This window comes from Heterostelium album (genome assembly GCF_000004825.1).
Source record: "Heterostelium album PN500 unplaced genomic scaffold PPL_scaffold2, whole genome shotgun sequence".
Lineage (NCBI taxonomy): Eukaryota > Evosea > Eumycetozoa > Acytosteliales > Acytosteliaceae > Heterostelium > Heterostelium album.
This window is the reverse complement of record NW_008805064.1, coordinates 1,726,657-1,751,343: the sequence shown is the minus strand read 5'-3', so window position 1 is coordinate 1,751,343 and position 24,687 is coordinate 1,726,657. Positions and strand designations below refer to the sequence as shown.

At 33.0% G+C, this 24,687-nt stretch overlaps 10 protein-coding genes across 10 annotated transcripts; 5 read left to right on the top strand and 5 right to left on the bottom strand.

The window, feature by feature from the left end:
* Positions 1-115: 115 nt before the first annotated feature.
* On the top strand, positions 116-1,493 carry PPL_02000 (saposin domain-containing protein; the record flags this gene model as incomplete). The annotated part of the gene is made up of 4 exons (XM_020572999.1): positions 116-193; positions 275-727; positions 794-860; positions 1,414-1,493. The coding sequence occupies 4 exons, from the start codon at positions 116-118 to the stop codon at positions 1,491-1,493; spliced, it is 678 nt and encodes a 225-aa protein (XP_020437116.1).
* Positions 1,494-1,690: 197 nt separating this feature from the next.
* On the bottom strand, positions 1,691-4,001 carry PPL_01999 (acyl-CoA oxidase; the record flags this gene model as incomplete). The annotated part of the gene is made up of 6 exons (XM_020572998.1): positions 1,691-2,064; positions 2,139-2,720; positions 2,798-3,055; positions 3,129-3,296; positions 3,370-3,838; positions 3,921-4,001. 6 exons carry the CDS (start codon positions 3,999-4,001, stop codon positions 1,691-1,693), a joined length of 1,932 nt encoding a protein of 643 aa, XP_020437115.1.
* A 1,922-nt stretch (positions 4,002-5,923) lies between these two features.
* dgat1 (diacylglycerol O-acyltransferase 1) lies at positions 5,924-8,077 on the top strand (the record flags this gene model as incomplete). Its single annotated transcript, XM_020572997.1, has 6 exons — positions 5,924-6,553; positions 6,616-7,048; positions 7,117-7,220; positions 7,289-7,414; positions 7,489-7,818; positions 7,904-8,077. 6 exons carry the CDS (start codon positions 5,924-5,926, stop codon positions 8,075-8,077), a joined length of 1,797 nt encoding a protein of 598 aa, XP_020437114.1.
* A 230-nt stretch (positions 8,078-8,307) lies between these two features.
* Positions 8,308-10,835, bottom strand: PPL_01997 (uncharacterized protein; the record flags this gene model as incomplete). The annotated part of the gene is made up of 8 exons (XM_020572996.1): positions 8,308-8,368; positions 8,437-8,636; positions 8,707-8,886; positions 9,046-9,133; positions 9,499-9,659; positions 9,749-9,956; positions 10,053-10,350; positions 10,451-10,835. 8 exons carry the CDS (start codon positions 10,833-10,835, stop codon positions 8,308-8,310), a joined length of 1,581 nt encoding a protein of 526 aa, XP_020437113.1.
* A 366-nt stretch (positions 10,836-11,201) lies between these two features.
* Positions 11,202-14,671, bottom strand: pakG (putative protein serine/threonine kinase; the record flags this gene model as incomplete). Its single annotated transcript, XM_020572995.1, has 4 exons — positions 11,202-13,112; positions 13,193-13,461; positions 13,549-13,813; positions 13,892-14,671. The coding sequence occupies 4 exons, from the start codon at positions 14,669-14,671 to the stop codon at positions 11,202-11,204; spliced, it is 3,225 nt and encodes a 1,074-aa protein (XP_020437112.1).
* Positions 14,672-15,124: 453 nt separating this feature from the next.
* On the bottom strand, positions 15,125-18,741 carry rpa2 (RNA polymerase I; the record flags this gene model as incomplete). The annotated part of the gene is made up of 5 exons (XM_020572994.1): positions 15,125-16,999; positions 17,094-17,303; positions 17,384-17,571; positions 17,600-17,691; positions 17,777-18,741. The coding sequence occupies 5 exons, from the start codon at positions 18,739-18,741 to the stop codon at positions 15,125-15,127; spliced, it is 3,330 nt and encodes a 1,109-aa protein (XP_020437111.1).
* A 457-nt stretch (positions 18,742-19,198) lies between these two features.
* PPL_01994 (LYAR-type C2HC zinc finger protein) lies at positions 19,199-20,544 on the top strand (the record flags this gene model as incomplete). Its single annotated transcript, XM_020572993.1, has 2 exons — positions 19,199-19,357; positions 19,423-20,544. 2 exons carry the CDS (start codon positions 19,199-19,201, stop codon positions 20,542-20,544), a joined length of 1,281 nt encoding a protein of 426 aa, XP_020437110.1.
* A 508-nt stretch (positions 20,545-21,052) lies between these two features.
* Positions 21,053-22,056, top strand: PPL_01993 (uncharacterized protein; the record flags this gene model as incomplete). The annotated part of the gene is made up of 2 exons (XM_020572992.1): positions 21,053-21,781; positions 21,916-22,056. 2 exons carry the CDS (start codon positions 21,053-21,055, stop codon positions 22,054-22,056), a joined length of 870 nt encoding a protein of 289 aa, XP_020437109.1.
* A 151-nt stretch (positions 22,057-22,207) lies between these two features.
* PPL_01992 (uncharacterized protein) lies at positions 22,208-22,522 on the top strand (the record flags this gene model as incomplete). Its single annotated transcript, XM_020572991.1, has 1 exon — positions 22,208-22,522. One exon carries the CDS (start codon positions 22,208-22,210, stop codon positions 22,520-22,522), a length of 315 nt encoding a protein of 104 aa, XP_020437108.1.
* A 253-nt stretch (positions 22,523-22,775) lies between these two features.
* On the bottom strand, positions 22,776-24,653 carry PPL_01991 (uncharacterized protein; the record flags this gene model as incomplete). The annotated part of the gene is made up of 2 exons (XM_020572990.1): positions 22,776-23,206; positions 23,303-24,653. The coding sequence occupies 2 exons, from the start codon at positions 24,651-24,653 to the stop codon at positions 22,776-22,778; spliced, it is 1,782 nt and encodes a 593-aa protein (XP_020437107.1).
* Positions 24,654-24,687: the final 34 nt, after the last annotated feature.

The window sequence follows — 24,687 nt, the reverse complement described above, 5'->3', positions numbered from 1 at the left end:
TTAGATTCTAGTGCAAATATGGTCAACAAAAAACTATAAATATTGAAGATTTCTGGATCTTTAGAACATATTCAATTTAATAAAATCTAATCAAATAAATCAAACCAATAAAACAATGAAATTATTATTATCTCTTCTAGTTATCTTTGCCGTTATGGCATCAACTGCGAGTGCCTCCAACGATGGAGTAAAGGTAAATTTTAATACCTATAATAATTAACTTTAGAAATAAAAAATCAACTAATATATAAAAAAAATCTTAAATCTTAAAAAGTGTGACTTGTGTCAAATTATTGTAAAGCGTGCTGAAGTTATGATCTTGAAGAATGAAACTCAACAGCATATTATCAACTCTATGGAGAAGGCATGCGCTATGTTACCATCGAAATGGTCTCGTCCATGTGTTGCTTTGGTTGATTTCTACGGTCCACTCATCATCCAAAAGATTGTCGAGCGTGAGAACCCAAAGGTTGTCTGCCAGCAACTCCGTATCTGCAAGGTCGGCCAATGTGAAGAATCCGGTTTGGAAATTGAAGAAATGATTGAAGATCAAATCGAAGAGGAATTCTCATGGTTCGATGAAGATTTCGAAGAGGAACAAATGGACTTTGAATTGGAAGATGAAGATTTCGAAACTGTCGAGAACTTGCAAAAGTGGAAGCCACATATTCCAGGAAAGAATATTATCAAGAAGTACAAGTGCAAAGCATGTTCTTTTCTTGTCAAGGCAAGTATTATAATTTACTTAGTTTATCATATATATTTAATTCTAACAAAAATATTAATACTCTAGAAAGCTGAACACTTGGTAAAAGTTAACAAGACAGCCAAGGAGATCCAACACCACTTGGAAAGCTCATGTAAGACCTTCGGTATCAAGCCAGCAGTCAAAGTATGCAAGAAGATCGTCCACAAGGCAACCCACAAGATAATCAGCGAGCTCCAAAAGCAAACATCCCCACACCATGTTTGCAAGGTTATCCACATGTGTTAAGAAACCTATAGTATTTCCAGTTAAATCGATTAATTGTTAAATAAATACTATCTTATTTTGTTCTATATTAAAAATATATTTTCTATTTATTTATAGACAGAAGTTTTTCTTCGTGGATGATCAGTTAACCAAGAGTAAAATATGAGTTAGCTTGATTGAAGATCATATAAAAAAAATGAAAATGAAAAAAGAGCTAAGCTAGATAGAGAGGCAAAAGATGACACAGTTTACATACAATTATATGATGTATTTAAAAAGATTGAGGGTCATAGGTGTTTGCATTAACTACCAAATCTATAGCGAGTATCAAAGTTCTCTAAAGATTTGACTTTAACCTCACAGTGAAAAGTCGAGGCAGCCCTCTACTGAATGAAACAAAGGTAAAGCATTTAAAATTCAAGATGTATAATCTAATATAGTTGTTTCGAATGAATTAGTATCGGTTTCAGATTTAGATACTATGTATAACTCTCACCTTATACTTCTAGTCAACATTTAAAACTACAACCTTTAATATTAGATCACACAAGTTATAAATAATGATAATTTGTTATATTAAAAAATATTCTATTTATTTTATACTATTTGATTTAAAATTGGAAATATATCTTGGAATTGTAAACTTTGTATTGTTTTATGTTGCTTTTGTTTTGTATTGTTATGATAACAACAAATTAAATATTTAAATAATATTATTTATAAACTACTGTATGGAATACCAACACGATCGGCCATATGCTTAACATAATCCAAATCCTTTTTAGCCAATGGAATATTCAATGAATCCTCATGGAATTTATGTGAATCTAGAATTGAGAGTGCATAAGGTTTCAATGTGTTGCACAGTTCACCGACTGCCTCAGAGATGGCAAGTGCCTTTCCAGATGAAAGATAATTCCAATTACGATAGAATCCAACATCCTGTTCAATATTATACAATGCATATAATCTAACGATATCATTCAAAACGTGTCTAGTAATTGGATCTGTTACTTTTTGAATGGTTCTCTGAGCATTCTCTAAAATGAATAAATGTGTATATGTTTTAGCTAAATCAACAACTTGAATCACTAAATTAATTTAAAATTAAAGTAAATCAATTAGTTAGTTATTAAAATAATATTTAAAATTGTTAAAAACTTACATGAAGCATTCCAAGATTGTAAAAATGAAAGTCCTTTTCCTTTACATTGATTAAGATGATCGATTACGATGGATCTGGTCTTTTCAAATCTAAAGAGGAAAGCATGATGATGGAATTCATTCGATAGGAGATATGGCATCGAACGGTAGTGAGTGTGGATCGGATTGGAGGTTGTCAAGAATGTTTGTACCTCCTTCATGATGTAACCAGTCATACCTTGCTTCTTGTACCACTTCTTGTACTCGGAGAGCAGGAACTTGCTGAGCTGTTGGTATAGTACGGCACCATCACCCTCAGCAGTCTGGAAGACATCGAGATCGTTTCGCATGGCACCGAAATAATTGTACGAGGAAACACCGTTGCCACCACAGAATACACGAAGTTTAGAAACCGACTGGATGGTGAATTCACAGACCATCGCTTTGACACCACTGACAATCGAGTGATACTCCTCACGCTTCTCATCGCTTCTCGAAGATTCCTGTAAATTATCGATAATCCAATTACGAGAGAATTCAAACACCATGTTTGTAGCCAACATTGGAAGTAATACTCTATTATGAGTTGGATAATCAATAATCACTATGACAAATAAATTGAAAAAAATATATATTAAAATAAAAATTCTATCACTATTTCCGTTCGAAATAAAAACATACATTCTTCTGGTTTTCCTTTTTCTCCGAATTGTCTTCTACTGAATGCATATCTAATGGCGGTCTTCAATCCAATTGCTAAGAATATAGTTGGTCCGAAAATGTAAAGCAATCTACCAAATACCAATTGAGAAATAGTAATTTGGAAGAGTTTGTTTGGTGATGAAATATTTGTTAAATATTGTCCATCCTCTGTGATTGTTGCAAATCTATTCAAAAGATTCTCTCTTGGTACTCTATAATTTGTGAATCTAATCCAAGCTATTAAAAAAAAGATATTATTATTAATTTACTATCTTAAAATTAACAGAATATTAAATTTATGTAATATTACCATTGTCAATACCATTCCATCCAACTTTATGTCCACAATCACCAAGTTGAATACCTTTATATACTTCCATTGTTACTGGATCTCTAAGTGGTACGATAATGACATGAACACCTTTATCTTGACCTTGGAATATTAATTTAGTAAACAAAACAACATGAGTTCCAAACACTAAATATTAAATAGCAATATTAATTAGCTTGTGGGAGGATACAACTTTTATAATAAATTAATATTTACTTACTTGAAACATTTCCAATCCAAAACTTGGTACTTGATAATGATGGTGAATTGATAACGAATTCCTTGGTAGTTAAATCGTAGGTTGATGTTGTTTCGATCTGTCTGACGTTAGAACCATGTCCCATTTCGGTCATTGCGAAACCACCGACAATATTGAAATTGTTAATGTCGTTGAAATATTTCTGATGATGATAGTCGGTTCCAACCTCGAGGATGGTTCCACCAAACAACTGAAAGTGAATAACGATCTTTGCAATCGCAGAGAATTCAATTTGAGCAAACAAAGCATAGAGATAAGCCAACATCTTCTTTGGATCGTCTTTCAGAAGTTGGACTTGCATCTTTCCAAGCTTACAGATCTCCTTTACAGTGTCATTTGTCAATCGCTTCTGAGTTTTCATATCGACATCAAACATTTCATTATACTTTATTCTGTTGTCTGCAATCAACTTTTGAAATTCATCTATGTCCTAAAGGTATAGAAATAATAATGATAAAGTCAGATCCAAATTTCCAAAAAAAAAAACTATTGCTCTTTAAAATTTTATTTACACTTTGATAATCTTTAAGTGGACCATTTCTAATTCTATATAATACATTTATATCTATACTAGGTTTAAAATTCTGAGTCATTTTTATTTATTTATTATTATTATATTATTAAGAAAATATTATTTATTGATTATATTAAAATATGGATTTAGTACTCAGAGGTAATATTAAAAATGAAGTTAAGTATTGTTATTGTTGTTTTTGTTTTAAATATTAATATTTATTTTTAATTGAATATTCTGTTATATATATGTCAAAAAAATAATAAAACAATAACAAAGCAAATATATCTGTAATGAATTATCTGTAAAAACAAAAAAATATTTAAATAGGAAATATATGGTGATATATTTTATTTTATATATTAAACAATAATAATGATAGGACAGGATAAGATTTACAAATATACAGATAGTAAAGATAGATAAGTGTGCGTGTGAGGTAAATTAAGCTTTTACTTGTCAACCAATAACTAGTTTTTTTTGAAAATGAAAGAAATTAATTAAGATTGATTGCTATTTAAACGCAACACACATTAATATATATTACCTTTTTTAAACCGTTTAGCTGGCACCATCACCTAGGTATCATATGATTGAAAATTGATAAATAATTCATTTTAATATGCTCCTAGGAGATTGAAAAAAAAAAAAAAAAAAAAAAACACCCACTTAAATACCTATCACCCCATCATCATGCATTAAACATCATAACGAATCATCTATCAGGTGATAAAAAAGTTGTGAAATAATGTGAAAATTAATTTGCAAAAAAATAAATAGATCAAATTTTGATGAAATATATATGTGCAAAACTTTAATGAATTGCACAAATTCATTTGAATTAAAAGAATTATGTGACCTGGTTAAAAAAAGGTATTCTTTTTCGCTTTTTTTTTTTTTTTGTGCAAATTAAATAAAAATTATTATGCCTAAATATTGCAGTGTGGCTTTATTGTAATAAAAAGTAGTAATGTTTGCAAATTGAAGCCAACAAAAAACCCGGTTAGTTTGACGCTTGATTGAAATTTAGATGTTGTTGTTTGTTTAGAATCAAACCCATTTAAATCTAAAAATAGTAAACAATAGTGAAATTGAATTGCAAGAGAGAGTTCGTTAAGGACCTTTGGAGCAAGATTCATGATGATACCTTCGGATCATTTTCTATCCTTTTTGTTTTTATCGATAAAAACAATTTGGTGGTGGTTATTTGTTTAGATTCTTTGTGATTCGATTCGATCTGATTGATTATCCATTTTATTTATTGATTTATCATTCCTTATACAAAAGTCAATCTATCTATAGATATATTATAAATCTAAAATGAAAGTTAGAAAATATTTATAAATTAAATTGCAACCTCATTTAAAAATAACAAATTGAAAGATGAAGAATATTTGATGGCTTGGCTTTGTTGATATTCATTTGAGATATCTTTGCCAAAGAATTAATTTTGATCAAAAAAAAAAAAAAAAGAAAATATTAACTAAATCATTTTTTAGTTCTACTTTTAATCATACACCATTTTTTTTTAATAATACTCAAATATTTGAACAAACATAAAGCTCAAATGTTCAAAAAACAAATAGAGTAAAGTTAGCAATGCTATGTTATGCTCTTAAGTTTGTTATACATATATTTTTGCAGAAGAAGAACAAGAAGAAATATTACCTTTTTAGGAATATATTAACATCATTAAGTCAATCAACACACCCCTTTATAAATGATTGACAAAAAAACACACACTTCAATAAAACATTTATTTTTAAAAAAAAAAACAAAAACAAGCCAAAAAAATTAAATTAAAAATAAAAATAAATTCCGATCTTTAACTATTTTATTCCAATCAATTTTTGTGTGTGAGCAGATAAAAAAAAAGATTATTTTTGATCAAAAAATAAATTATCTATAGATAGTTTAGTCAAGATAGAGAGAGACACAGAGAGAAAAGATATATATCTATTTTTTTGTTTTTGTTTTTCTTTTCTTTTTTTTTTTTGAAAAATGGATGCTTTAACAACAACGAGTCCGTCTGGCAATGGCAATAGCAATGGAAATAGCAATGGCAATGGTAACAAAAAGTCAAATATCGATGCCAAAGAGTTTGAGATTGAACGAGTCAGAAACAGATTCATCTCACACGAAGTCAAAAAGATGGATCGTAATCAATCGAGAATCAATGCACCCAGCGTATCATCAGACACAGAGTCAGAGTCAGACTCTGAGTTCTTCTTGAACAATCCGCCTGCCACCACAGGAATTCACCATAGTCACCATCATCCAACGCAACGTGTTAACCTACAGCCAGGCGTTAAATTAAATAACACCAAACAGCAACAACAACAACAACAACAAAGACAACAAATTCAAAAGCAACAACAATTACAACAACAACAACCACTTAACACCGCCAGTGTAGTTTCAACTTCACCAACTGAAAAGCAACCAGTTGCATCCTCCACCGGAGTATCGTTGTCGTCGTCGGCACCAGCACCGGCAGCAACAGCAGCACTTGGTACAACAGCTTCACTTCCACGTGATGTCGGTCTGTTTGCACTCCGTCCATCTATACTCAGTAGTGAGTCAACGGGTGCCAGTTACAGAGGTTTCTTGAATCTCATGGTTTTATTACTTGTAAGTAACTTTCTAATTAACATTTCTATATTCATTCTAACAATTTAACTATTTAACTCAAGATATTGACAAGTTTTAGATTGGTTATTTTGAATCATTTGACATATGGTATCAGAATTGATTTGGGATTGTTGGCTATCTCTGAATGGCATAGATGGCCGGGTGCCATGATTGGTTTGAGTTTGAACTTCTTTATCATCATGGCCTACCTCATTGAGAAAGCCGCTTCACAGAATCTCTTGCCACACTCGATGTTCTACTCGTTGAGAATTCTCAACTGCTCCGGTATGGTCATCATCCCAAGTACCTCGATCGTTTTGTTCTCACCAAACCCAGCATCTGGTATCTTTGTCATGATCCTCGTCTGCACATTCAGTATGAAGATCATCTCCTACGCCTATGAGAACAACAAACAACGCCACATGCATCCAGACACCAAGAAGTTTGTACTCAACGGAGATACTTCTGTTTATCCAAACAATCTTTCATTATCCAGTATGTTATAACAACATATTGTTAAACTAACTAACTAACTAACTGATCCGCTTGATTATATATTCTAGATACATATTGGTATATGTTGATTCCAACTTTAGTTTATCAACTTTCATATCCAAGATCACCAAGAATTAGAAAAATGTTTTTATTAAGAAGAATTGTTGAAGCTGTAAGTAATTGTTTACAACAATAAGAATAGGATAATAATATTAATACTAATATAACTCTATATTATAGTTATTCTTATCAGCTTTGATTTTCTGGATGGTCGAGCAATACATGGTACCACTTGTTGAAAACAGTGTCTTGCCAATGGAACAATATGATTTCGTTAGAATTATTGAGAGAATTATGAAGTTATCTGTAAGCATATTAGATATGATATTATTATTATTACATTAGTTATTAACATCTAGTTTTCTGATTACTATTGTTAGTTACCAAATCTTTATGTTTGGTTATTAGGATTCTATGTATTTTTCCATTTATATTTGAATATTTGTGCAGAGCTTACAAGATTTGGTGACCGTGAGTTCTATAGAGATTGGTGGAATAGTACTGGATTAGATTATTTCTGGAGAACTTGGAATATGCCTGTACATCACTGGATGGTCGTTATGATTTACACACCAATGAGAAGACGTGGCTATTCAAAGAACGCTGGTTACTTTATGTGTTTCTTTGTCTCTGCCATCTTCCACGAGCTAGTTATCAGCGTACCTTTCCACACAATCAAGTTGTGGGCATTCTTTGGTATTATGAGTCAAGTAAGTAATAATTATTAGACTTATTATTATTATTATTATTATTATTGTTATCATTAGAGTAACTAACTATTGCTTTTTTAATTAGATGGTATTAATTGCACTTACAAAGAATTTATTGAATGGAATGAATCTTGGAAATGTTATATTTTGGTTTAGCATCGTCTTGGGACAACCAATGGTTGTTCTCTTGTACTATAGAAACTTCATTATCGAACATCCATATTTATATCCAAAGAATATCATTCACGATAATTCATAGATTATTTAATATATATATTATTCATTCTTTAGAATAAACTTTACAAAAAAAACAAAACAAAACAAAATAGCTATAGCTTAGCTTAGCTTAGCTTATAGATAGATTATAAATATGTCTGACTGACTGGCTGATTGATTATACAATTTTATTTTTAGTTTAGTTTATTTTTCTTTTTCTTTTCAATATATCTTGTTTGATTCCATTATTTTTCTGACTATGTGTTTAATCGTTTAACCATAGAGCTTCAAATGACAATCTTGACAGTATGGTTTATCACCTTGTCTCTTATATCTGTTTATTATAAATTAATTTATTAATATAAATTAAAAATCTAAATTTCCAATAATTGATCAACTTACCCTACACCAGATAAAGCAGTCTTACAGAATGAACAAAAGAAATGCTCTGGATGGAATCTCTTTGTTCCCATAACAATACATTTACCAGATAAAATTGGTTTTTCACAGTGTCCACATAAAAATCCTATGGTATCATAATAGTGTTTCTCACAATATGGTGTATTATCGTCTGTATGGAAAAAGTTACCTTGTAGTTGCATCTATACAACATGTTGAGTTTTGTTAAAATTTTGTGTAAACTGTTATGAATCTGCTGCAATATATATTTACTTGACATGTTTCACATGAGAAATGCTCTGGATGATAGGTTCTACCTAGGGCATTGGTGATTTGACCCAAAATAGCTTGATTACATTTGAAACATTTTGGTGCAAATTTATCAAGAAAATCTTTTGAACAATATGCAAATCCGTCTGGTCCTTCTTCGCATCTAGAACCATCTGAGAAATCCTAAACCAACAAAGATTAAGTGTAAGTCTTTTTTTTACTTTGTTGATATTATTTCTAAGCTAAAATACTCTATTTCTTAAATTTCCCTCTTCTATTCTCCTCTCCTCTCTTCTCAAACTAACTACTCTAATAATATTCTCTCTTATCTATCTATTATACCTTTCCACAAATATTACATCCAATGTGATAAGGATGCCATTGTAATCCGAAAGCTGATAGGCAGACATCTACAATAGGTTGTTTGCAACTGTAACAAACAGGTATACTGGTCATTTTATATATTAAGATTTATGATTTGATGATTTGACGATTTAATAGATTACACACAACACAACTTGTTGACTTCTTAATCAGATCACAGTAACAAAAAAATTTTTAAAAATTTAAAAATTAATTTTAAAAAAACCAAAAATGCCATTTTTTTTGAATGGTTTTTAAAATGAAGTCAGTTTTAATTCCCCCAAAAACTTGTTATTATTATAAAAATAAAAATATGTGATATACGGAAAGAGGCAAAAAGATATAGGAAATAATTTAGTTTAATGTATAGATGAATTTTTACAATATTAGTGTCCGCTTGCGTTGTCTTGCTCGCTAGATCTTTTGAGTTACTTATCAACAGCAAAGCTATCAATTATGATTTCGGTAAGTTGTGTTGGTACTTCAACTGAAAATGCATGTCCACATTCTAAAGTCGCTAGGGTTGCCTGTGGTAGATGATTCTTTAATAATGTTTGACTCTGCGTATATGGTATGATTGCATCTTTTGTACCCTAAAATAATAAATATATTATGATCAATTAATTAGTTCAAACAAAAGAGATCAAGAAATCAATTTGTAAAATATAAGTAACAAACATACCAAAATAATGGTTATTGATAAATTTGTTGGAATATTTGGTAGTAAATGAAGTTGTCCATTTGAAAAGGGAATACAATAAAGTGTGCTGTGGAATGAGTCCAAAAAACCTGGTTTTTCGTTGATCTGCCATTTAACTTTGGCAATTAAATCATCTATTATTCTTGGATCTATTTTAGATGGATCTGATACATCATTCTTAAATCTTTCACTATAAATAATGATGATTATGATTATGATGATGATGATGTTAGATTAACAATTACCAATAATTATCAACTATTGAATTATTGATTTTTAAACATACGTATCTAATCTATTAATCATTGATTTTGCACCAGCCAATTTAAAAAGAAATTTACCAATGTATGGCCATGTCACTAGTTTCGCCATGAATGGAACAGCTACCGGTATGATTGCCGGTGCCATTAGAAGAAGCTTTATGATTCTTTGTGGGTGTGTCGCTGCAAACAACGTAGCGACGGCACCACCCATCGAATATCCAATGAGATAAACACTCTCTATATTTAAATAATCAATCAAATCGATTGCCTGTCCCAAAAATGCATCCAAAGTATATTGTATATCTGGAGTATCACTTCTACCTCTTCCATAAAAATCTGCAGATCAATTAGTAAAGCAATAATAATAATAATAATATTAGAAATAGTTTGTAAATAAGGAGGAACTGAGAAACAAACATACCAAATAATAAAACAGTATAGCCTTGTTCAATTAATGGTTTAACAACGGGATGGAATGAAACGGACCACCATGTAATACCATGCATGCAAAGTACTACCTTTGTCTTCTTTACTGGCGACTGTTTATCTTCGAGCGATCGAATCAATCGTGGTTCGTAGGTGGTAGTGGTTGGTGAGGTAGTCGATGAAACAGGTTCGAATATCTGATAGAATGTCAGACCGTGTGTCAACTTTGTATAGAAACCATCTCTGTAAACCTCAATCGATCTCTCGCTATCCCAAGGTGGATTAAGTCCATTACCTATGATTTCTTTATCTACCACCATATTATTATTCTTTTTCTCTGAATCTTGTTGATGTTTTTGATCCTCTTCAATATTATTCATTTTATTCTACAATATATATATATTTTTTTCTTAATTAATTTAATATGTATAAAAAAAATTGTTAATTAATTAATTGAATGAATGCACATGTGCAATTATATTTAATAAAAATGGAATGGATTTGATAATTGGGGTGTGTTAAAATTTTGAGTGTGAATCAAATGTTATTATTAAAAATTTTCGGATTATTTTTTTTGCAATTTTTTTTTATTGATTCAAAAATTGCGATGCATTCTTTTTATTATTTTTTTTTGCAAAGAATCATGATCTAATATAATTTCCTTTTTTGGACTAATCTTTTGTTATGAATAGATATAATATATATAAACCTATTTTCAATAAATATTTATTAAAATAATTATAAAGTTATTTCTTTGGAGAAAAGATAGACATTGCCTTTTCTTTAACTTGTTTTGTTTTCAACCTTAAGGAAGATGGTGTTGATGAAGAACTCTTTGAAGAGGTGGATGATGCATTAGATGAAAGTGATGATGAAGATGTAGATTGTTGAATAGTTGATGGTTTTGATGATGATGATGAGGAAGATGTGGTAGTAGTTGTGGTTGTCTCTCTATTTAAAGTTGTAGATAATCTATTTGGATTACTACCACTTCCACTGGCACCATTATTGACACCCGTTGTTAAAGTAGTTGATCTTCTCTTTAGATTGTTTACATTTGATGAGGAATTATTACTAATATTAGTTGATGATGATGAGGATGATGATGTTGATCTTGGTGGTACATATGGGCTTGATGGTGAAGTTGGTTTGAGTCCTGCAAGTACTGCTTGGCTGTTACTGCTGCTGTTCTGTGGGGTTGAAGGTAGGTTACGACTGGGTGGCAAAGGAGGTGGAGCACGAGGTGATACTGCACCTGCTGGTTTCTTGTAGGGCGAGGGTGACGGTGCTCTCTTGTTGATGGAAGGTGAAACCTTTGGAATCGGTGGTGTTGGTCTAGATGGTGGTTTGGGTTTCTGATCGCTAGTAGGTGTAGAACCATTTGGATCTTGTTGTTCCGATGATGCTGATGCCGCTGCTGTTGCTCTCATTTGTTGAGATGGTGTAGGTGGTCTACTTACACGTGAAGGTGGTCTATAGCTTGTTGACAATCTCTTATTACCACTTCCATTTGAATTGGAATTTGAAGTAGAAGTAGAAGTAGTAGTATTAGTTGTTGTTGTTGTTGTTGTTTTTGGTGTTTGTTGTTGGTGTTGTTCATTTGAAGGAGTAGTAGAAATAGGTGGTATTATTACATTTGAATTTGTTGATGATGTAGTTGAATTTGATGGTGTTGAATTTGCTGTTGTTGTTGAATTTGTTGTTAAATTACTATTTACAGTATGACTAGAAAGTACAGGTGATCTTCTTAATTGAAGAGGTGGTTTGGAAAGTGAGGGTGAGATATGATTACTTGAAGGTGTCTTTTTAAGTTGAACGTTGAATGGTGATCCGTTGCCGCTGATCGGTGTGGAAGATGGCTTTGTAGCAGGTGGTGTCGGTAACTCTGTAATCATTCTATCGGTGATCATAATACCAATCTCTGTGACCATTTCACTCTTAAAGTGTTTCAACTCATTGGTTACATGTTGTTTCAACACACTCTGTAGCTCAGCGACATCATTCTTTAACTGAGCAATAGTAGATTCCAATTGAGCGATTTGTGAATTTGACACTGTTGCTGCTGCTGATGCTGATGCTGTTGTTGTTATTATTGAAGAAGAAGTTGTAGTTGTAGATGTATTTGTAATTGGAATTACTACTTTTGAATTGTTGCTATTGCTATTGTTATTGTTACTATTAGTTATACCACCACTTTCACTTAGTGTACGTTTAAGTGCAGCTATAAAGTCAGGTATGTTACTTTTGACATCGTCATCATTGTCGTCATCGTCGTGTACAACCATTGTACCGAATTGATTGGTATCGGTATCACTGTCGTTGTCGTTATCCGGTATAAGACTATCGTCATCGTGCATAATGAATGTACTGGCGGCTTCCGATTGTTCGTCATCCTCTTTAATAATCATCGTGCTCGATCCAACATACTTTTGATCTTTCTCTTTTGTCGATGACGATGAAGATGAAGAAGAAGATGATTTCTTCTCTTTCTCTTTCTCCTTCTCCTTGTTCTCTTTCTCCTTCTCTTTTCCTTTCTCTTTTAATGATACAGCGGCAGCAGCAGCTTGCCTCTTCTTTGCTCTCTTCTTTAAGCATTCTTCAATCAGTGGTTTCAAAGTCTCTGTTGATCCAGCCGCTGTATTTTGAATGAATGGATGCTGATTTATCAAACAACAATATTATGTTAATAACTATCAAAGAATTATATAAAAACAACAATCTATAGATAGATAGTTACAGCTAACAATTCTAATGCAGATGGACGTTTCTCTGGATCCTTTTGACAACAACATGCAATGAAATCATTCAATTCCTTCGAGTAGTGAGTTGGTTTCGAAAGAGTAGGTGGTGACTTGTTTGGTATCATTAGCATTGCACGTGTTGGTGCCATATTGAAATAGGGTGGATAACCCTCTGCCATCTCGATAATAGTGATACCAAGTGACCATATATCACATTTATTATCATACGGTTTTTTTTGTATGATTTCTGGTGGCATCCATAATGCTATCATTATCATAAATCATAGTTATAGTTATTATTAATACAACGACAAAGAAACAATCTAATTTTTATACAAATACAAATACATACGAGTACCAATGAATTCAGTTGATTTTGATAGTTCATCTTCGAGTTGTGCACTTACACCAAAGTCAGCTAGTTTTACAACGGAATCTTCATTCAAAAGAATGTTGGCTGCTTTGATATCTCTATGAATGATCTGGTTGGAGTGTAGATAATGCAGTCCTTTCAAGGCTTGCAATACAATAGCGGATATCTGTTTCTCACTCAGTGTCTTCTCTGTCAACTCCAACATATCTCTAATCGATCCCAAACTACAATAATCCATTAAAATCTATAACAAGTCATTGTTGTTGTTGTTGTTAGTTAGTATATATATTGTTTGTTTGACTGATTAACATATAAAACATACCCATAGATTATCACCGGAGTTACTACATCCATAATAAGAAACGATATTACTTGATTTACATTTCTTCAAGATGGTAATCTCTTTCTCGATCTCTGATGAATCTTTCAGAGGTATGACTTTCACCGCCAGTGTATAGTTGTTATCACGATGTTTGGCAAGATGCACTTCACCGTAGGAACCAGTTCCCAGCAGCTCTTGAAATTGAAATACCTTATCGATCGATTCCTCACCGGTCCACTTATAATCAATATCGACATGTACCTTGTGTTTAACATTGAAGGGTGTACCAACAACGACAACAGATCCATTATCTTCACTATCACTACTATTACTATTATTACTACTATTTACATTGAAAATTGATGCCGTAAGATTAACACCATTTCCATTTCCATTTCCATTTATATTTCCATTTACATTTCCTGTGCTGGCGATAAGCGATATCGATTTCTTTTCTTTTTTCTCTTTCTGTAGTTTCTCTGCTTTCTTTATGGCTTTGGCAATGTTTTTACCGATATTTGCACTGCCACTGCCAACACACTTTGAAAGACTGTCAAAGATGATCTTTCTCTCCTCTTCGAATTTCTCTTTCTCTTTCTCGAATCGTTCTCTCTCCTCTTTCAAAAGTAAGTTCATCGATTCTATCTCTCTCATTTGTTCATCCATTGATTTCTTATATGTTATTTGTGGTTTCATTTGCTGTTGTTGTTGTTGTTGTTGTTGTTGTTGTTGTTGTTGTTGTTGTTGACCACTAATATTGTTATTACTATTAGTTATCATTTTTCTTTATTTTATTATTTAAAAATATTAAAATAAATATTTTCAAAAAATTAAAACAAAAATAACAAAATAATAATAAGTTAAAGAATAAAAAATAAATAATAAAATTAAAACAAAAATAACAGTAACAATCAATCACGTGATTATCATAAAAACAACATTTTTTTTTAAAAGCAATCAAATCATTCCCAAAAAAAAGATTTAATTTTATTTTTTATTATTTCAAACAAAAAATTTTTCATTGAAAACTTTAGTAAGGGGAAAGGGTGCTTGATTTAAAATAAATTTAAATCGTATTTATTTTCGTAAAAAAAAATAAATAATTCCAATTGTTAACATTTAAAAGGAATTTTATTGATTAATTTTATTACATTTTAATTTGATTCAATAAAGATAAAAAAAGGTGTCTTTTCTTTGATTTGATTTTTAATTTAAATTATTTTATTTTTAATTTTATTTTATTTGTAATTTCAAACTGATGTTTACTGATGCCAGTTCTGCTATCAAGTATGTGAAAACGTATGGAAGTGCAATGTTGGTCAAATGTTCGTCGGTTTTGCATGTGATACAGGTGGAGCTTGTGAATTGGCTGTAGTTTGATTTCTGGATGGCAACGGATGTCGTCGATCCACACTGCTTGCAGACGGTGGCCTTGCAATAGTCGGAGCTCTTCATGAGACGATCGTTCAAACAGAACGATGTACCGTGTGCCAAGAGTGAATCACGCTCCATCTCACCGAAACGGATACCACCACCGACCTTTCTACCCTTGATCGGCTGACGTGTTATGTTGTTGACGCGACCAGTTGCACGCACCTGGTATTTGTCTTTGACCATATGACGCAGACGCTGGTAGTAACAGATACCAAAGAATATATTGGCGTGGAATTCCTCACCGGTCGTTCCACTGTACATCGGTTCGTTACCGTAGTAATTGAAACCGGCTTGTTTCAGTTGTTCACCAAAGAACTCGACGGCCGAATTCTTCTCGTTGAAGCGGAATGCTGTGGCGTCTTGGAACTTGCCGTGGATCGCTCCGGCTTTGGCCGCGAGAATCTCCACCAACATACCGATGGTCATACGTGATGGGAAAGCGTTTGGATTGATAATGACGTCGGGTTTCAGTCCGGATTCGGTGAATGGCATGTTGATCTCTGGCCAGAGCTGTGAGAGGACACCCTTCTGACCGTGACGCGACGAGAATTTGTCACCGATCACCGGGTTACGATCGAAACGCAGCTTCACTACGAATTTGGTGATCATCGTCGATGCACGAACCTGAGTGGATCCACCGAGAATCATAATCTCTTCGATCCAGGCATCCTCCTTACCCTTGTAGTTCTTTGTGACCTGTTTGTTCTCGATCGTTGAGAACACGGTGTAGTATGGTTCGCCAGGCTTGATGAGACGACCGATATAGGGAAGACCGTCGCGGTCAATCCATTGATCCAAATTGTCAGAGGTGTAGTTCGGACGAGAGATAGAGGTTTTACCCATTTCCAGACGCGATTTACCTTCATCGATATCTACGAATTCATTCTTGTAGACCGATCCATGACCGAATCCACGCTCGAACGCAGACTTGTTGATAATCATAGCGTCCTCCATATCGTAACCGGTGTTGGAGACGACAGCAATCACAGCGTTACAACCGTGTGGATAGTCATTGATGCGGTATTTCGATTGATTCTCAGTGGCGACAATCGGACGTTGGATGTTTTGAACTTTGTAGAGTTTGTTGTCGGTACGATACGCGTAGGAATGGAGTGGGGTACCCATAGTCTGTTTAGCCATCTGGCATTGATACATATTTCTTGGCGATTGATTGTAGTCGGAGAACGGAGTCAAGTTGGCTTCGACCGAGAACATGGCGGTTGGCGACAACTCGCAGTGAGTGGTCGAGTCACGAACTTCCTCTGGCATAATCGAGATATTCATGTAGAGTTGCTCTTGTGGACCGATCAACTCGTTCTTTCCGGACTTCAAATTGATAACGGTACGCATGAAACGTGCGCCAGTGGTGAACAAGAAGATACCTGGATACTGTCCACCCTTGGATTGCTCTTTGGGTGCGTAGGCAACCTCCATTGTCTGAGGTACGGCTTTTTCATCGCCTGTCGACTTGAGATAACGCAGAAGATCTACCAAATCCTGTGCCAAACCATCGTTGATTCTACCGATCAGTTTTCCATTGAGCATAACCGGTAGTGAATTCGGTTGGAAATTTGTAGTGACATCGATCGAAGTGACACCATGTGCCATTAAAAATGAAGGTAACAATCTAACACCTTCCTTTGATTTTTCATCTTGAGATGGATCTTTTGTGATCTGAGTATAATAACAATAGATGATTGAATTGTTGTTATTAGAAAATTGAATGAACAAATCATTTAAAGAATTCTCTAAATTAAATGTTACTTACTATACAGTTGGCGGACAAATGATTAAGTAGACCACATGGAGCACCGTCTGGTGTATGTACTGGACAGAGGAAACCAAAAGATTCTGGCATCAATTTACGAATACTGGTTGTTTTCATTGTTGCAAAGAAAGCACCTCTATGAATCGATCTAAAATGTGAAATATAACGAATGAAATTAAGTTTATCTGCAATAATTGCGAAACCAGAAGTCTATTATAATAGAAATAAAATATTAATATATATAATATTATAAGTTAAGAAGATAATAATAATAAGTTACTACTACTTACTTGTTGTAAATCTAAACCGGATGATGAAACTAAATTACCGGTTGCCAAGAAATAATTAAATTTCTCACCGATATTGAGTGATCTATCGAATGCTTTCTTGAATGCAAGATCTTCGTTGATTGTCTTTTGTGCATTGATTGCCTTTAAATACATGGCTCGACTCACTTCGAGATATTCGGTCAATCTCTCTCTTAAAATAGTTGAAAAAAATATGACCTGGAAGTAAAACTTCGTGGAAACTAGTTGCATCGATATTGTCACATCCATTCTTTCCTTGTACAACTGCATATAACTTTTGAATCATAACACTGTGTAAATAGTAATAATGATGATGATGATGATAATTGTCAATAAATGTATGAACTAATAAAAAATAATATTCAATTTGCTTACATTAAAATATTGAATTTATCTCTATAATCTGGAAGATGTACTAAGAAGAAATTGTCTATCATGTACTCGGCGATCTGTTGGTTGGTGAAGGAATCTGGCAGGTTGGCTTTGTGACGGTAACGCGAACCAATGTAGTCGAGAATTTCATCCTTTGTGTTGAGTCCTTTCACTTTCTGTTCACGCAGTGTCAGCTCGACACGATCGGTCAAGAAGGTGTTCTCAAAGTCACCCTGCACGATCTGTGTGAAAATCTCTTTGTCGGTGGTGTCCACCAACGCCTTGAGCAGGAGGGTGACCGGGATGAAGTACTCCTGACGTCTAAAGTAGAAACGGAAGGTGATTTGACCGTCAGAGATATAGTGGAGATTGTTGGTGAGCGAACTACGGTCGGGTCGCACCGAACGCAGTGTCACACCAAACTTGGTGTAACCTGGACCACGATTGGTCCAACCCTGACGCGTCAGGGCAATCGGGTGATTCGCCTTGTTCGCCACCAGCATTCTCATTACCTTCTCGTTACCGTTGATGATAAAGTAACCACCGACCTCCAGCTCCTCCTCGTGGTTCTTGACGAGCTGCGCCGAAGTGAGTCCGCGCAGGTGACAACGCGACGAGTTGACCATCACCGGAATGTTACCGAGTTGAACGTTGTAGGTTTCGTGCTCCTCGTCGGAAGTTGGCGACTTTAGGAGCGCGACGGTTCCAACCATTGGCGCGGAGTAGCTAGTACCGGACTGACGTGATTCCGTTGGGAAGAGTTGACGGTTGTCAGACTTGATTGGCTTTGAAATTGTGACATCCTTGAACTTCAGACGCCAGTGCTTCTGAGTGGAGTCGGCATTCTCTGCTCTGTTGTTGATGTAGACAGGTGGCAATCCTGCCACAATTATACTCAACGCTTTCTCAGCGAAGAAGTCATAACTGTCTATATGTGGTGTAACCAACTGTCTTAATTCTTCACTCATCCTTATATCTCTCTATCTTTTCTTCTTATCTAATCTATATCTATCTATCTATCTATATCTAAAGAGAATCTAAAAAAAAATATCTTAAAAAAAAAAACACCTTATTTATTTATTAAATTAAGAAATAGATATAGATATATAAAAAAAAAAAAAGATATATATTTAATCAAAAAATTAAATATTTGATGATTTAAAAAAAAAAAAAAAAAAAAAGTCGTTCGTAAAAATAAAAAAAAACAAAAATGAAAAAAAATTAAAATAAATAAAGTATTTTTTTTTCATTGTTTGATTGAAACGAACGAAAGTTTGAATTTTCATGATTTTTTGATTTTATTTTTAATCATTTTTTTTTTTTTTTTTTTTATTATTCAATTCATTTTAGAAATTCTTTTATTTTCTTTATAATTATTATTATAATTTAATTATTATACTAAACAGATAGATATATATTTATAAAATGCCTCATTTTTCATGTGATTCATGTGGACATGTCTTAAAGAAAGCACAAGTTTCAACACATACATGGAAGTGTAGATTTGCATCATATTCATGTACACAATGTGGTGAGAGATTCTCAAATCAAGACTACACTAAACACAGTGTTTGTATGACTGAAGTAAGTGAACATCAAACATGTTTGAAATATTTAGAATGATTACTAATCATTTTATTAATTTATAGGAAGAGAAAGTCATGGGTAAATACTATAAAGGACCTAAATATCAAGCCAATAACAAGAATAACAATAATGGAAATAATAATAGTAATAATAGTAATGGCAATGGAAATGGTAATCATAATAACTCAAATCACAATAATAATAAAAACAGTAATAATTATAATAATAACGGTAAACCAGATAACAATGATAGTATAACAAATAATAATGATAATAAAAGAAAATTAGAAACAAAAGAGAAAGAATCAAACAACGATAAAGAGAATAATAGTAATAAACAATTGAAATCAGATATTAAGCAAGATGTAAAGAGTAATAAAAAGAATAGTAATGATAGTGATAGTGATAGTGACAGCTCATCATCTTCATCTTCATCATCATCAGAAAGTGAAAAAGAAGATAAGAAGAAAAAAGTAGAATCATCATCAGACTCAAGCAGCAGCAGTGACAATGATAGTAGTTCAAGTAGCAGTGATAGCGATAGTAGTGATAGTGATAGTGATAGTAAAGCTAAAGCCAAGACAAAGAAAGAGTCAAAAGATAAATCAGATTCAGATTCAGATTCTTCATCATCAGACTCAAGCAGCAGCAGCAGCAGCGATAGTAGTGATAGTGATAGTGATAGTAGCAGTGAAAGTGAAGATAAAGTTAAAGTTAAAGAGCTAAAACCAATAAAGAAAGTAGATAGCAGTGATAGTAGTGATGAAAGTGATGCTGAGAAATCAAGTGATAGCAGTAGTGATAGTGATAGTGATAGTAGCAGTGAAAGTGAAAGTGAAAGTGAAAAGAAAACAAATACAAAGACAGTTGCCGAGTCAGATTCTTCATCCTCCGATAGTGATGATTCTTCATCATCCTCCGAGAGTGAAGAAGAAAAGAAAGATAGTGGTGCAAAAGATGACGATAGCAGTAGTAGCGATGATAGCAGTAGCAGTGAGAGTGATGATGAAGGTGGTAGCAGTAGCAGCAGCAGCAGCAGCGATAGCAGTGACAGTGAAAGTGAAAAAGATACTAAAGCCGACGTCGTTTCTATTAAAAAGAAAGATTCATCATCCTCATCGTCTTCATCTTCATCGTCGTCGAGCAGCGAAAGCGACAGTGATAGTGATAGTGACAGTGATTAATTTAATTTACAATATTAATTTAAAATAAAATAAAAAAACAACTTTAATCTAAATTCTTGACCAAAAAAGAATCTTCAAAATTATTTACATAATTATATCTTACTTATATATATGATCAGGTATACTAATTGAACCAAAGAAAGAATAAATTAGATTATTTTTTAGTTCAACAATGATTAACATAAATTGTTTAGCACCGATTTTTTTGTAAAAAAAAGAAGTTTTTAGTTTCTAAGTTTTTTTTTTAACAGTTTAAAAGATGACAACAAAAGAGATATTGGATAAACCAAAAATATATAAAAGATATGAGCTTAGCAAGTTAAAAAGAGATGAATTAGTTAAATTAATGGTTAAATATTCATTAAAACACGATGGATGGGAAACTTTTAGAAAAATACATATATTTTATTTTTTTTTTTTCCTTTTTTTTTTTTGGTCCCACCAGATTTTTTTTTGTAAAAACAACTATATTAATCTATTTTATCGTTTTTATACTTTGTATTAAACGATGACAACAAAAGAGATATTAGATAAACAACAAATATATAACAGAGATGAACTTAAGAAATTGAAAAGAGATGAATTGGTTAGTTTAATGGTTAAATATTCATTAAAACATAATAAATTAAAGAAAGATGTTCTAATCGATTCAATATTGGAATATCAAGAACATATCAATGATATCAAATCAACATTAGTTACAGACAATTCAATCGAACAATATCATCGTGGAACTGTTGAATATCGATTGCCAACACTGATCATCTATCGAATCATTCGTGATCTTTGGCATGAAGATATCGATTTTTGGTTGGACTTTGATCATCTACGTAACAAGTACCGATGGCTTCTCTCGATCAGTCTGGTTTCCAGAGAGTTCTTCAAGCTAATATCATCGTTATTCAGTCGTATCAAATATTTCCATCAAAAATCCAAGAAGCAACCTATATCTCTTCTTGCACAACAGTTTAAGAAAAGTGTTTTGAATCCACATTCAGTACTCAAGAATATCAGTGATCTCACGTTATCATCTGAAATCTTCAATGAAATCATCAAGAAATCCTCTTCGATTGAATTGGGACTGATCTTCAACAATGTCAGACATCTTTGTTTAGTGGCTAACAGTGGCGAATTCAAATTTGGTACTCTCACAACACAACAATATAAATCGATCGTCCAATACATGCCGAATATCGAATCATTGACACTCAACCAAATATCGATTACCAACCTCGAAGTATTTCCATTATTAAAAACATTACCACAACTGACTTCACTCGATCTCTCGGAATCTCTCATCAAAAAAGACCTGGCTTTCTCATCGGAACTAATATCTAGTTCCATCAAGAAGTTGATTCTACCTTTGAGTAGCGTTCATTCATACAAGAGTATACTGTGCGACCAGCATCAGATCACCACATTTGGCATTGGAAAAATCAATTTGCAACAAATTCAGATGTTCAGTGGACACTTTATGAATTTCACCAAACTTGTTATCCAAAATATTACTAAGGATGTCGGTGCCAAATTCGAGGAGTTGTTGTGTTCGCCAGAATGTAAAGTTCGCACTATCCGAACTGATTTGGATTATGGTTGGCTCTATCGAGTGTTCAACAAAAATAAAACGATAACTACATTCGATACTAGTTTTCAGCTGTGGGAGATGTCATTTATGTTATTTAAACTACCATCGATCAAGAGAATAGGTTTCGACAAATGTGTTGATGAAGATGTAATAGATTACTATAAGTTGGAATCTGGTAATCAAGCAACAGGTTTCGCACATACCAAATCGAAATATCGAAATTCAACACAAGTCAACTACGCAGTAAGGATCTATAGCGTTTCCGAGAACACCGCTGAAAATGAAGCAATGGAGTCTACCTATCCTCATCTCAAGTTTCTATACACTCCTGCGATTTTGGCATCACCGTCCTTCGATCAAAATATCGATTCTTCTGATTCCGATTTATTATAAATAATTCAAAAGTTAACTTATTGTTGGCCAGACATTGCTTTTGAACAAAAAAAGTAAAAAAATAAACAGAATTAAACTTTTTTAATTTAAACAAAACTTCAATTATTTCCTAACCATCATGATAATAACACCCACTTGTATCAATAAAAATTCAATAACAATAACTAAATTATTTAAATAATTTAAACCAGGGTGATTTGATTCGATACGATAACACTTTTAATATATTTCTTTTTTATTAAAGTTTTTATCTTTATCCAAAGAGATCGTTTTTCTTTTTGATATGATCTTGTAATAGTTGATTTGAAATATCTGAATATTCCTTAGATTGTATAGATCGTTGATACTTATTTAGTTTATTCAATGGGAAATTTATGTTTTCCAAAAGGAATTCAATCATCTCGATATCATCATTTTTAAAGTAATGTTCTAGATGTCTCTTTGGTTTTGATAATTGATTGGCAAACTCTGGATGTTTACCCAATAGATAATGGATCATCTCCGTATATCCAGTTTCAATAGCGACCACAAAACCATCAATAGTACATTGACATTCACTTCTATTCTCATAGAGCCACTTTACTAATGGAAATTGAATTCCTTTGATTGCACTCTCCATTGACTTGTCATTGAATATACCTTGTATATTATTATCGTGGAGCCATTTGATGGTTTTTATGTCTCCTTGGTAAAATGAATGTATGATAAATTGATCTTGCCAAACATAGTTGGGATTCCGTTTGATAATTATCTCCACTACTTCTAATTTATCCAATTTACTTGAATGGTTTACCATTTCATCCAAATCGATTGCAAAGTTATCCAATGCCCAATTGATGGTCTCTGCACCACCTGAATAAATTCCATGTTTTAGTTTTTTCAAACAGGAAATCTCAGTTCTGTTCTCTCGAAGCCACTTCATGATTTCCAGTCGACCACGACTTGCAGCACTATATAGAGCTCTTTCTGTACATCCTACACTTGGATCATATTCATTCAACCATTTTATCATTTGAAGATTGTCACTTCTTGATAGGATATCGATTGCTGTTGTTGAAAATGAGAATAATGAATTATCTACCAGCCATTTGATCATATGAATGTGGTTATTGACTGCAGCATTATTCATTGCCGCTGTGGATGGTCGTTGATTTAGAGTTGTAAACAACCATTTGGCGAGTTCTAAATGACCATTGCCAACGGCTGCATTGATTGCATCATTAGGTTCATATATTATCGTTTGATTCCGATATAACCATTGTGCAACTTCGATATAACCTTCTCTACACACATCTACAAATGCATTATGACTGCAACCTTCAGTTCGATGTTGTTTTAACCATTTGAGAACTTCCATGTTGTTTTTCAATGCCGCATTGTCCACGACTCTCTCACTGGCAGTAACAGTCGTGTTTGCAGAGAGCCACGCTAACATTTCGATATTTTCATTTAAGGATGCAAAATCTATTGGAGTATCGAGTGATTCTCTGATGTTATGTTGGTGTAGTAGTTTTGCTATTGCCAATTGATTGTACAAGATCGAATAGTCAAATAATGTACCATGTTCTTCGTGTGGCTCTTGTCTGATTGGCTCATTGATATCGAGAAGGTATTGAACGACATGAAGATGTCCACCTTCAATGGCACCGTAATACATGCTGCTAAACTCTCTGTCTTGCGATCTATGTTCTGCCAACCATTCAATCATGTCGATTCGACCCATCTTGGCAGCATTATCAAAAGATCCATACGTATCGTAATCTTTTTTTCTAATCTTTGAATATTCACAACTGGCAAGTTTATCAGCCAAGTACTTTACTATTTCGATGTCTCCAGACAACGGTGCCACCGCCAAAGCAAAATAGTAATTCAATCTCTTCTTTGAGAATTCTTCACAAATGTATTTGATTTTTTCCAAACTACAATGCTCGCTTGCTTCATATAAGAGACCATTGAAATCGATTAGCTGGGAACTCGATCTTGCTATTGGTTTGATCATATCGACCATATATTTCAATGTCTCAAAGTTTCCATATTTGATTGCCGCATCAAACGTTTGATACAAATAAAGACGGATCGAATGCTCGGTATAATATAGTTTAAGTTCATTTAAATAAGAGTTACAAGCCATTACATAAGAATTCCTAACTACTTGTGACCAACTT